This window comes from Python bivittatus, unplaced genomic scaffold (assembly GCF_059951505.1).
Source record: "Python bivittatus isolate LINGU-HERP-01145 unplaced genomic scaffold, Pbiv_v1 ctg000590_np1212, whole genome shotgun sequence".
Lineage (NCBI taxonomy): Eukaryota > Metazoa > Chordata > Lepidosauria > Squamata > Pythonidae > Python > Python bivittatus.
Window position 1 is genome coordinate 28,483,840 of NW_028277086.1, and position 13,128 is coordinate 28,496,967.

At 40.3% G+C, this 13,128-nt stretch overlaps 1 protein-coding gene across 1 annotated transcript; it reads right to left on the reverse strand.

The window, feature by feature from the left end:
- Positions 1–3,500: 3,500 nt before the first annotated feature.
- LOC103052991 (large ribosomal subunit protein mL53-like) lies at positions 3,501–9,403 on the reverse strand. Its single transcript, XM_007432529.4, has 3 exons — positions 9,249–9,403; positions 7,775–7,887; positions 3,501–3,829 (listed from the first exon to the last, which is right to left on the reverse strand). The coding sequence occupies exons 1-3, from the start codon at positions 9,347–9,349 to the stop codon at positions 3,723–3,725; spliced, it is 321 nt and encodes a 106-aa protein (XP_007432591.1). The 5' UTR covers positions 9,350–9,403; the 3' UTR covers positions 3,501–3,722.
- Between the last annotated feature and the right edge of the window lie 3,725 nt (positions 9,404–13,128).

A 13,128-nucleotide genomic window follows, 5' to 3' on the forward strand; every position in this document is an offset into this window, starting at 1 on the left:
TTTTCTACTAAGGCTTTTAATTCCTCTGGCTTATTAGCTTCTTGCAGCTGTTCAAAAATAGATATTAGTGCATAAATGTTTTGCAACCAAAGACAAATCTGTACAGTCTTCTAACTAGTTACTAGCTGTTCGTGTTTTTCATTCTTCAGTTCTGTACCAAGTTCCTCACCCTTGCTTCCATCTATGACTACCTCTTCGGCTGACAGAAATTGTCAGCATCTCAATCTAGTAAAGAATGATATTTAATAACTGTAGATATAGGCATGAGTTGAGGGGAATTTACGTGCAATTTTCTTGGTATTCAAAGAGTCTTACATTTTCAGCTGTTTATCAATTTTCTGTGGTTTGAATTTCGTTTTGCAACACTTCCAAGTAGTCTTTATCATGTTGCAGTTCTAATGCTTACCAGTCATTTTAACGCTAAGTTTGCTTCCCATTCAGTTTCCCATTTCCAAAGATTCCCATTTCCAAAGTTATACAATAAGCAAGGTGAGAATAAGGATTGAAAAATTACTGTCCCGTTTCTAGGTTGCTATCTGCTAAAGAAACACCCCCATTCCATATAAAACATTGCTTCACATACAGGTAGTCCTCGACTTATGACCATTCGTCTAACAACCATTTGAAGTTACAATGGTGCTGAAAAAAGTCACTTAAAACCATATTTCACACTTACAACTCTCACAGCATCCCCATGGTCATGGGATCGCAATTCGGGTGCTTGGCAACCAGCATGTAATTTATGACATTTGCAGCATCCCAGGGTCACATGATCGCTATTTGCAACCTTTTCAGGGGGATTATGACGTGGAGGGAAGTCGGATTCACTTAATGACCATAGTGATTCGCTTAATGACTGTGGCAAAAAAGGTCGTAAAATCAGGCACAACTCACTTAACAATCACATTGCTTAGCAACAGAAGTTCTAGTCCCAGTTGTGGTTGTAAATTGAGAACTACTGTATTCCATTTATTTCATAATTTGTGCATTTATTGGGTCATATAAAAAACTTGTTCATTTATTAGGTCGTGTTAAAAAAAAATCTAAATTGGAGGAAGCTGCAAAGTTGGCAAGCTACCCTTTCTCTTTAAAAACTTGTTAGTATGTCTGAAGCTCAGGACTGGGGGGTGAGGCAAGAATTTTAGCAAATGGGGAAGCACATTGCTCATAAACTCCAGGGCCACAGTATTTCAAAGCAAAATGTAAGTGGTATTCTGTAGTTTCAAATATGCTCCAGTTGAGCTAGAAATTGGCTCCATTCTCAAATGTAACTGAGCTAATGAAACTGTGGAGGTCTGAAGCTGGTTTTGAACTGACAGAGTCATTGTGCAGAAGGGCCCTTGGAAAGAGTACCAAGGCAGCAAGAGAGAGTACAGGAAGAAAAGGATGTTACTTTAGCCTCATCCACTTTATTTATAGTATAAATAAAAATATCTTCCTGTTATGGATGAAATATAAAATATAAATTCAAACAATCATAAAATATAAGGGTTGGAAGAGACCTTGATGATTATCTAGTCCAGTGTTTCTCAACCTTGGCAACTTTAAGATGTGTGGACTTCAACTTCCAGAATTCCCCAGCTGGCATGGCTAATTTAGTCCAATCCCCTGCCCAATGCAAGAATCGTTTATTACACCATCCTTGACAGATGGCTGTCCAGCTGCTGTTTAAATACAGAAAAGAGAAACCTCCCTAAGTAGTTTGTTCCATCGTTTAACATCTCTTACCTCTTAGGAACTTTTGTCTGAGGTCCAACTTAAATCTGTTTCCTTATAAGTTAAACCCAGGTTCTTGTCTTCTAGAACACATCTGAACAATTCTGCCCATTTACATGACAGCCCTTCAGATACCTGAAGATAGCTAGCAAGTCTTCTACAGCCTTCTCTTCTCCAAGCTAAACATATGACCCCAACCATTCATAATCTTTATGAATCTTTATCTTTCCAGACCCCTTATTATCTTGTTTGTTCTCTTCTGGACATGCTTCAATTTGTTAATTTTCTTACACAGATATGATGCTCTACCATTCAAACTACTTTGTTTTGGGTATTCAAGGCATAAAGTTAGTAACTTCCACAACAACTTAAATTTGCTTCCTATTACTACACATGATAATATTACAGTATTATACTATTCTAGTATACAGTTTCATGGAAAAAAATCTATCTATCCATGTGGCCGCTAAAAGTTGACAACAACTTCAAGGCACATAATTATCATAATCAGTATATAGCTATTTTGTGTACACTGCTTGAGCTGTTGAGAGTAGAGCAGCATACAGATGTCAGTAATAAATAAAATAAAAATTGAACCACATTGATAAGATTCCTAAAAAAGTTTCATACATTTAGATGTGAAACAACTCATATACAATGCATTTTTATTAAGGAAATGAGAAATATAGGTCTTGGGTTTTCTAAACCCATCTGTCAACTTCCTCAAAAATGTTGCCTAATTTAGTGTATGTTGTACAATGAACTTGCTGACCCTCTTTGCAGGATGTCATTTTACATAATATGAGTTGGAATTCACTCAGAAAATTCTGAGACACTGAGCTAAGTTTTATCCCTGGAAAGATAATGTTGTATCTTTCTTGTGCTAATAAATTTGCCACCACATTTCAGAAATGGAATCTGGAGCATTCTAAGGGTCAGGAAAAGGGAGGCAGGCTGCATACATGTTATAGACCCCATCTGAATTAAAAGTAAGAGAAGGTGGATGAAACAAACAGCTTTGCAATTTCACAAAGTCTTGTTCAGGCAATATCTTTGCACATAACGGAACACGTAAACATCAGTGAACAGCACCTCATTTCTGAATCTCAGGATGGTGACATCAGGGAAAAGCTAATCCGCATGCTGAGAGTGAAGGGCTCCTACTGTACTCAAGACTAGTTCCTCACTCAAAACACCAGCACAACTTGAAGAGGGAGGGGACTACTCTCTGATGTTTCTATCTTCAATTCTACATGCAAAAGGATCCTTAGCCTGAATCCTAAAGAATCATACAGAGGCCTTCAAAGCTTAGTTAAAATATTATTTGCATTCTGAATCAAGTATTTTCATTCCTGCAAGCACACGGAGAGAATAAAATGGGGAGGAGATGATTACAGTCAAATGGGAAGAGTTTCTGAATTGCAATTCACATAGAGAAGAAAACATTTTAAAAATATGCCTTGATACTTACCAATGATGCTTTTTAATCACTTGCTTCAAGAAGCCTTATGTAGGTTATAAAAAGGCCAGTGGTTTTGACTAATGTATTCTGGAGGTAGGTATAGCTTCATATATATGCAAGTCATAAGATTTATAAAATGTATGCAATTCTGTGCCATAGAAAAACTTTTAGCTATAGTCCAGGTTAATTAAACTTTATGAATAATTTGCATTTGTGAATACAAATATAGTATTTTATCAGTTGACTGAAACAGATCAGGATTTTATGGACTAAGTTACTTGATTTGAGATACTAAGACAAATAATGTTCATCTAATACTGGATAAAGCATTAAGAGTTTAATCTTTAATCAAAAGTCCAAAAAACATAGTTTTGTTTTTTATCAGAATCACTCTGCCTTTCCATATCCACTTCAGATTTCTTTCAGTTTTTAGTAAAGTCCTTGCCATTTTTCCAAAAGAAGTAGCTTCATGCAGATTTTTATGCATTTATATTATTGATGCAAATTCTTCTATGGTCAGTTTTTAGGTAGCCTCTCTTCGTGGCTACTCTGCCAATGAACGCTCTTTCTTTCGACATCTATTGTTGAATGCATTTAACATCTCTTTAGTTGTTAAATTGGCTCCTTTCATAATCAGTCTGTCACCATCAGCTAGAAAAGAAATATAACAATTTAATTTTAGAATGAAAATAAAAAGCAATCGGTGATTGTTGACAGTTCTCTGTTACAAAGTCAGATGGATCTTCTTTAATAACATTATTTTCAGTATCAACAATCATAATGCTAGGATAACCCCATCATTTGAACATGAAATGATGAATAATACATATAGGTATCTGGGATTACAGCTTATCCTTTGAAACCCATCATGCTTTCATCCTTAAATAGGCGGTGGTAATAAAAACTGATTGGATGTGTTCCAGAGGGAGCTGGGGTTCTTCCTGTTGGTCTGCTGCATGGTCCATCTGAAGCCTTGGTAGCCGCTTGGAATAAAGGGGCAGCTGAGGCTTTGGATCAGATCGTGCCCATGCGACCTCTCTCCTCTCAGGGATCCTGGCACTCTCCGTGGTTTACAGAAGAGCTAAGGGAGAGGAAATTAGAGAAGAGACATCTAGAGTGTCACTGGCACTCAACAAGGGAGGAACTCGACCGAATACGAGTTAGAGTGGCTATTCATGCCTACTTAGTGGCGATAAGGGGAGCAAAGCGTTATTACTCCTCCACTCTTATTGCGTCTGCAGATAGCCACCTGGCAGCCCTGTTTCAGGTGACGTGAGCCCTCCTGGGTAAGGATGGCTTGCAGAACCTTCTGTAGGGACATGTGGAGGAATTTTCTCGGCATCTGTTGGATAAAATCGCTCGAATTTGTTCTCAGTTGGACACTGGCTTTACTGCAGGTCCAGTGGAGGTGCCTAGGGAGGAGTCTCGCCCTGTTATCTGGGAACAGTTTGTACCTGTTGGATTTGAGGAAGTGGACAGGGTCCTTGGAGCTGTGAGCTCAGCCACCTGCTCTTTAGATCCATGCCCCTTCTGGCTTATAAAAGCAGCCCGGGGGGGTGTTGTGCGAGTGGGTTCTAGCGATGGTTAATGCATCTTTGAGTGAGGGAGTTGTTCCCTCACCTTTTAAGGAGGCCTTGGTTTGCCCCCTCCTCAAGAAGCCATCACTAGACCCTACTATACTGGACAATTTTCATCCGGTATCTAACCTCCCCTTTTTGGGGAAGGTGATTGAGAAGGTGGTTGCACAACAGCTTCAGTGGACCTTGGATGAAGCGGATTATCTGGATCCCTTTCCGTCAAGATTCAGCCCTGGGTATGGGATGGAAACAGCATTGGTTGTGCTTTTGGATGATCTCTGGTGAGGGCGGGATGGGGGTTATGCATCCATCCATGACTTCTCAGTGGCTTTCGATACCATCGACCATGGTATCCTTCTGGATCAGCGCAGAGGATTGGGGGTAGGCAGCACTGTGTTGTGCTGGTTCACCTCCTTCCTTGAGGGCCGATTCCAGTTGGTGGTGGTTGGGGAGGAGAGATCCCACCCTCGGCCCATTATGTGGGGTTCAGTGCTCTCCCCCTCCTATTTAACACCTACATGAGGCCGCTGGGTGAACTCATCTGTCACTATGGAGTGAGGTATCATCAGTATGCTGATGATACCCAATTATACATCTCTGCCCCTGGCGAATTAAGTGATGCTCTGAATGTCTTATCCCAGTGCCTGGAGGCTGTGAGGGTCTGGATGGGGAACAACAGGCTTCAACTGAACCCTGGCAAGACTGAGTGGCTGTGGGTTCTGGGGCCTTCTGGTGCTAGAGGTATGCCATATTTGATACTGAATGGGGTTGCACTGCCCCAGGCAGACCCTGTGCACAATCTGGGGGTCCTCCTGGACTCACGACTCCTGCTTGAAGGCAGTCGTTGCTAGGGGGGCCTTTGCACAGCTTCGTGTTGTGCACCAGTTGCACCCATTCCTAGATCAGAGGGACCTAATCACTGTCACTCATGCCCTGGTCACCTCCCATTTGGATTTCGGTAATGCACTCTACATGGGGCTGCCCTTGAAGACTATCCGGAAGCTTCAACTGATGCAAAAAGCAGCAGCGCAGGCAGTTATGTGTTCCCCCAGGGCAGTACACGTTACACTTCTACTTTGCGAGCTGCACTGGTTGCCAGTTTGCTTCCGGGTCCAATTCAAGTTGCTGGCTTTGACCTTTAAAGCCCTTCATGGCATGGGGCCGGGTTACTTGAGGGACCGCCTCTCCCCAATTACATCTGCCTGTCCCATTAGATCTGGCAGAGAAGGCATGCTGCGGATCCCATCTGCTAGAGAATTACATTTGGCGGGTCCCAGGAGATGGGCCTTCTCTGCTGTGGTGCCTGCCTTGTGGAATCTCCTCCCCCCAGAAGTAAGATTAGCTCCATCCCTCTTAACATTCCATAAGTCCCTCAAGACCTGGCTATGTGATCAGGCCTGGGGCTCCCAGGGGACCGGGGAGATTTTACGATGGTTCCCTTATTAATTTTATCTCCTCCCATTTTGTGTGTTTTTACTGTTTTTTATATGTAGTTGTCTTTATGTTTTTTTTTTTAATTGTTGTATGCCACCCAGAGTCACCTTGTGTGAGATGGGCGACTATATAAATATGATTGATAAATAAATACCTCAAGATAGGATATGAAGTGCCTTTCACTGAATCAGAGCCTGTGGCCAGATTCACTGAATCTAGCCCAGTGTTTCTCAAGCTTGGCAATGTTAAGATGTGTGCACTTCAACTCCCAGAACTGAGAATTCCCCATGCTGGCTGGAGAATTCTGGAAGTTGAAGTCCATACCTCTTGAAGTTGCCAAGGCTGAGAAACAATGATCCAGCCAAACATTGTCAAAGCAAGTGACAGCAGATTCCAGGGTTTCAGGCACACATTTTTCAGTTTTACTTGGAAATGTCAAGGACCAAATCTGTAATCTACACACCTAACTTCTTAGCCACTTCAACACAATTTCCATAAACAAGATTGGCACTCTTTGGCTTGATATTTAATGTACTATAGTAACTGGGCAGACCTTTGGTCAAGTTCAAGCACCTGATGGAGAAAGAATCCTCCAAAGAGTGTTTTCACTCCAGGGGATAGAAACCCTAATAACCATGGTTGCAATTCACATCCTGGTTCCGGGTAATAAGCTCTACTTAACTAAAGAGAACTTGAATAAACATGGTCAGACATGTTTAAAAGCATGATATCAAATTGCACTCATACATTTCTCTTATGTTTCTGGTAAAATTCTATGTTAATTTTTTAATGGTTAGTGACTCCTTATTGTTTTTATTAAAGTAGCTTCATCAGAAATTTACAGTGGCTGCTAGAAGCTACAATGAGCCATCTAGTGGTAAGAAAACACAATCAAATGTGAGATATCCCCACAACAAATGTAATACTGTGTATGTGAAATTAGCATGAATTTAACATGTGTTAGCACATGTATGCATATATATGTAAGGGAAACCGGGAAGAGCTTTCAAAGCATCCACAGGACAAGCTTTACAAATACTGTATTTAATATTATAACAAATATTAAAGATTCAAAGAGAAATGCTTTGAATCTGTTTCCACCTGTTGCAAAGCATCTTTTTGGAAAACTCTGCATAGCCTTAATCTATACTGTTTTATTTCTCTCATCTTCCCTGTCACATGGCATACAATAAAGAGGATGAAAACAAACAGACTGAAATAGCAAGTTTTTTAGTCTTAGCAGAGACAGTCTGCAGAAGTAGATGCTTCCAAGCTAGTAGCACAACAATAAAAGAATGCTACAACTAAAAGAATAAAAGTTAAATTATATTAAAGGGTATTCGGAACAATGTTTGATTATCAAACTCAAAGTATTTGTACATAAATATTTCCTGAAACAGAGGTCATTATAAAAGGAGATTTATTTAAGTAAAATGCATTTGAAACAGAAGACATAAATACTTCAAAAACTTTGGAACCCTTTTCTGAATAACTACAGAATACTCCTAATTCTTTCAGAACTCATGATTATTTTGAGCCACTAGTTCACATTTCCTGCTATTGGTTGCATGAGGTTATTTCTTACCAAATGTGATGTCTATAACTGGTTCAGATCCATCATGTTTTACCTCTGTTTTCACATTGCAGTTCAAGTTTGATTTGTATGCCTTCTTTTCAAATAGGCATTGAAGAAAATTTCTGAAAAGAGGTTGGTGAAAGAGATATCAAGAAAATCTGTCAAGAATGTATTCACCTATCTCGTCAACAAGTTAGGTTACATAGCTATTACATACAAAGCAGCAACTTCTTGTTTTCATGTAAAGGATAAAATACTATAGCCATCCCATGGTTCAACATTTCATGTGAATCCAGGCAAGAGTCAAACTGTAGTTAAAGATCGCATTAACCACAATATGATCATGGGTACGGTAGGTACAGCCATGATCTAGATGTCATCTGACCTGACTTATGATTAAGCAGGCATGATGGCTGGCTTATAGTTAAATTGCCATTAATACTCCCAGAAATTTATTTTAAGATGTAGGACCACCTATACAGATGCTCCTGCAGCACAATCTCCATTCCTCCCATTTGTTTTCCCACCACCTGCTCAAGAGGATGATGGCTGATCATATTCCAGGTCTATTTTAATCAGGGTTTAGGCCTGAATCTTGGTAGGTAGGGATTAGAACACTGCTGCATTTTCTGGACATCTCAGATTCCCAGTATCACCAACCATGATTTTCTTCTTCAGGGTGCTCATGGGAACTGAAATTTACTACATCAGAACAGTGTTTCTCAACCTTGGCTGGGGAATCCTGGGAGTAGAAGTTCACATATCTTAAAGTTGCCAAGGTTGAGAAACCCTACATTAGAAGATGCCAGATTGGAGAAGCCTGGAATATATTCCATATCTGTGACAGGCAGAAATTCAACAAAGGAAGCTTTCCCATCACAGCTGTCCATGCTAGGGAAGTCTACACAGTACCATTCTGTGCAGCTTATACAAGACACAGCTGCCAGAAAAAATAGATAGCCAGAAGAATGGCAATATTGCTCACCAGGTTTATGCTGCGGAACACTTTAAAATCTATCTGGACCCTGTTCCCTATTCATGGGTCATGCTTCTGAGCATGTACAAAGAGCGTTTCCTCCCGCTACGGAGTAATCACATCTCTCCACGCAAACAGGATTAAGTGCAAAAGTTACGATCCACCTGCCCTTTCAAGACAGGATAACCTTCCATCGTGTTTCTTTCTTTGTTTCCCACAAAGTAAAAAGGAATCAACAGGCACAAAAACCTGAGCATCGTTGCACTCATCCAACTGCGTCCAGGTTATTTCTTCCTCAATCCCGCTCTGTTGCCCGGGATTTAGCCCCAAACGAGCACGCAGCGCATCCCAAGGATAATCGCTGCCAACGGCGCTGTTTTCTCAGCCTGCAATCCCCGTTGCACCCAAAAGGCTCCCACGTCAAAAAGCCTTCCCTTTTACAGTCCAATCCGGAAGGCCCGGACTGGCTCTGAAAGCGCTGCAAGCCTCCCTCGCGATCCTTCTCACCTGGTGCTTTGCACGTTGGACTCGAAAGGGCAAAAAGTGACCAAGACACTCTTCACCTGCTTGAGGGACACACCGGCCCGCTTCGGGAACACGTACGCCATTTTCTCCCACGGCCTGTTAGAAACCGGAAGACTGCAATTCCCAGAATCCCACTCAGGGGGCTTATGCGCAGAGAGGTGTCCGTGCGCGCAGCCTTCTGGGAAACGTAGTTGAAGACCTTTGCTGGGGCCGTGCGCTTGTTTCCTAAGTTTTATTTCTGGGAGCCGTTTACCCGTCGTTAATTAGTGCGACTTGCCGGGTTGGTATAATAGGCAGAACCATAAGCCAACAACCCGAGTTGGATCTAGGTTTACAACATGAGTGGCTAGTTCGTAATTCAGTGTGTCGTGGGAACTTGTGTTGCCTACACCCTTAAAGAAAAAAAGCCGTCTTTTAGTCCTTTGAGAACGCCTTGCCCATTTAAAGACAATGCTCTTTTGGTAAAGGAAATATACATAAAAATACGTCATAAATTAGAACTCTCAAAACAAAATTCAGCGAAATCCAGTATGTTTGCTGAGCATTCAGTTTGTTTGACCTTTGTGGGAATTACTTCTGAGTAAACATGCTCAGCTTGAAGCTGTAAGAAAGAATATCTTCCGGTGCCCCAATTCTTCCTGTGCTGGTGGATTTGTTTGTTCTCATGCAAACTTGAAAAGTTTAGGGAGTGCATTATGACAGTATTATTATACTGATTTTAAAACTAAGTCCACAAATTGCATTAAGCATTGTGGGGTTTGCTTCATCTTGCGTTTAATGTCTTGTGAACCCAACTCCACGGTGTATTCAATAAACCATGGTAAAGCCAAATATGGTTTAATGTTATGCCAGAACCAGTCTTGATTCACTCATTATGCTGAGTCTCAGTATGTTTCTTCCTTAGGCAAACCCATGGCTTAAACTGCTCTATAAGCCCACTCCTTAAGAGTTGTTCTGTCTACCAGGTTGCTGCTGTGCTCAGTTCACGACACTGCTTCTTACATTTAGGCCCCTAAATATCCTAAATAGGATCCTAAATACTCTTGTGAGCCGCCCAGAGTTGCTGGGAGTCAGGGCACATACAAATTAGAAGAAGAGGAAGAAGAAGACGATCCTTTTGCTATATCACTTTGCTCATCCTTTAAAACTATCGGGAAGTATAGTTGGAAAAAAAAATCATACAAATTACAATTGCACCCTACAGTGATATATAGAGATCAGAGTCCTCTCTTCTGTGGCCTTTCATTTGTTCAGTACTGTGGCTTGAGGGTAAACAGTGACACTTTTGGCCCCAAATCAAAAGCTGTTTCTTTTGCAATTGATGTTATGTAACATAGTTTCTTATGGAAAATCTTGAAATGTATTGATGTTAAATTTGCTTGGATAGATGCAAATCTACTTTCATTGAACATACATTAAGCCTTCATCCACATGATGGCAGCCTTTGCCCACAACACTTCATATACAAGATGATTTTTTTTTTAAAAAATCAATAAATGTATTTTCTAAACTATAATGCAGCTTTTCCCAGTTGGGTACTCTCCAAATGTGTTGAGCTACACCTTGCCCACTTTCTTTCACCTAGTTAAGAATAATGGGTGTTCACTATATCTAGAACATGGCTGGCTGGGGAATTCTGGGAGTTGAAGTCCACATATCTTAAAATTAGGAAAGGCTGCTTTGAAGAATCTTGGAATATGTTAAAGTTATTTATTATGGCATATCCTTTCTTAGATATATAAAACTGGATCAAGTTCACAACACTCAGTCTACACCATAGTAAGCCTTTTGGCCTATAGTGCAATCAGACTTGCCTGTTTGCTGTAACAAACTAATATGCTTCTGCTTCTTGAAGTTAATCCAATAATAGATCAATGAAACATTTATTGTCTAAGGGGCTTTGGTGAATGTTAAAGACTAGGTTTCTCCTCCCACTATATTAAATAGAAAATATATGATCCACTGCTATTACTATTGATATAATGATGATTTTCAAGGCTTCTAATGCAGAAGGTAATGCAGAATAGAAGAAAATGAGAAAAATTTAGCCTACACTTTATAATCTATGGCAACGATGTATAGGAGGAAAAATTAAAATGGTTAAACTGTATATTACTACTTTTAGGGCAAGGAAAAGCTCATATTTTCTCTGCATTTAAAATGCACAAAGTGGAATGTGGATGCAAGAAGGGAAAATGCTCTAATACTTGGGGATCTGTGGGGTGGGAGAGATGAAAAAGGTCAAAATGGTGGCTGCAACTGTGTGACTGAAGTCCCAAGCCCTTTAAAAGCACATTCTATACGTATGTGAGTTGCACACACAAAAGAGTGTGGCTTTGATTACACAGAGCTGCCACCATTTTGACATGCTGACTGGGGAATTCTGGGAGTTGAAGCCCATGCATCTTAAAGTTGCCAAGGTTGAGAAACACTCACGACCAATTCGGTTCGCGACCAGAGTCGTGGAACAAATTAAGTTCGTGAACCGAGGTACCACTGTATATAATTTTCATAACTGAAAGGAAATTGCTAAATTCTAAATGCTGACAAATCAGAATTAGTATTTTCACCCATTTCGGTTTGCAAAGCCTCTCAGAGGATATGAAATTTTGGGGGCATTTCAGCCACCCGTCACTGACATACCATGGTGTTACTCCCTTTGATTAAATTAGCATTGGCATCCAAAGTTGAGAAGCCCCTGTAGTCATGAAGTATGTGGCATAATCCAAGAGTCTGGAGTGCCCTCTGGGTAGAAAAGTAGAAAATGCAACAACATTAACAACAGGAACAAGGTATGTGGGAGAAATAAACATATCATTGCAAAACATAAAGCTTCTGGTGGCCTCTTGATTGAGTCCCTTATACACATATATAAACATGAATTAATACATTAAATCATATGGTACTTTAAGCCACTGCTGTCAGTTTTTGAATTGGCCCAGAGGTGCAAGACTGCATTTGCCAGTTAAAGCAGAGATGATAATATGAGATTCTGCTTATAAAACCTGGAAGTGACAGGAACAGCCCTGTTTGTCAACAGCATCCTCCAGAGGTTAAACATTCTGGGAACTGCAGTTTCAACATCTTTGAAATGTGCCTGTTCAAAAAGACTATACTTTAGTCTATCAACCAAACATCACAGCTATAAATACAATACAATGGGCCTATTCACAGGGGAAAGTTCAGACATTACAAAATTATTTAACTTCATTCTGTGCTGAAACATCCACTTGGCTTTCTTAAAAGAAATGACCTCACCCAAATGTTGCATCGAGAAAGCCTTTTAACTGATTTTTTGAAATAGCAAAATATCTGATAAACATTTCTAAGTGGTATTGATCTTGGACCGATTGAGAATGACTTCTTAGATGCCCTGCAATTTTCTGGCATATGTTGATATTTATATTTCTGATAAATAAGAATGCAGTTAATGCACATGTTGAACTAAGACATGGTTTGTTTCACTGTAGATTATTAAATAAACCACAGTTAACTGGCTTCAGCTATTTCATTAAACAATAAACCAGGGACTGGCAACCAAATATCCCAGAAATGCTTCCAAATTCTTTTTCTTTTACAGCTGCAGGGCAAACTCCTACCACATTTGCGAAAAATAATTGGTAATATTAACTTTTTCAGGTATAAACTCACAAAAAACATAAGTGTCGGGGGGGGGGGGAGGAGGAAATACTCAAATCTACTCCACCCAAAACCAGAAAACAAAAATCCTAAGTCCACCAAGGTTTCTGACAGGACCCCATCCACCTTCCCAAAGTTAAATGTGATCTCTGAGGCCATGTTCCCACTTGCAGGAAGCCATGGCACAAACATGCCCTGGCAACTTCTTTTCTCTCCTATGAAA

What these genes read in the sequence shown, in the direction of transcription:
- LOC103052991 (XM_007432529.4), bottom strand. Translation starts at nt 9,349, where the DNA reads ATGGCGTACGTGTTCCCGAAGCGGGCCGGTGTGTCCCTCAAGCAGGTG. An exon ending in TCCAACGTGCAAAGCACCAG is followed by an intron (nt 7,888 to 9,248) that starts GTGAGAAGGATC and finishes ACCTCTTTTCAG; the next exon opens with AAATTTTCTTCAATGCCTAT. An exon ending in AGTTATAGACATCACATTTG is followed by an intron (nt 3,830 to 7,774) that starts GTAAGAAATAAC and finishes TTTCTTTTCTAG; the next exon opens with CTGATGGTGACAGACTGATT.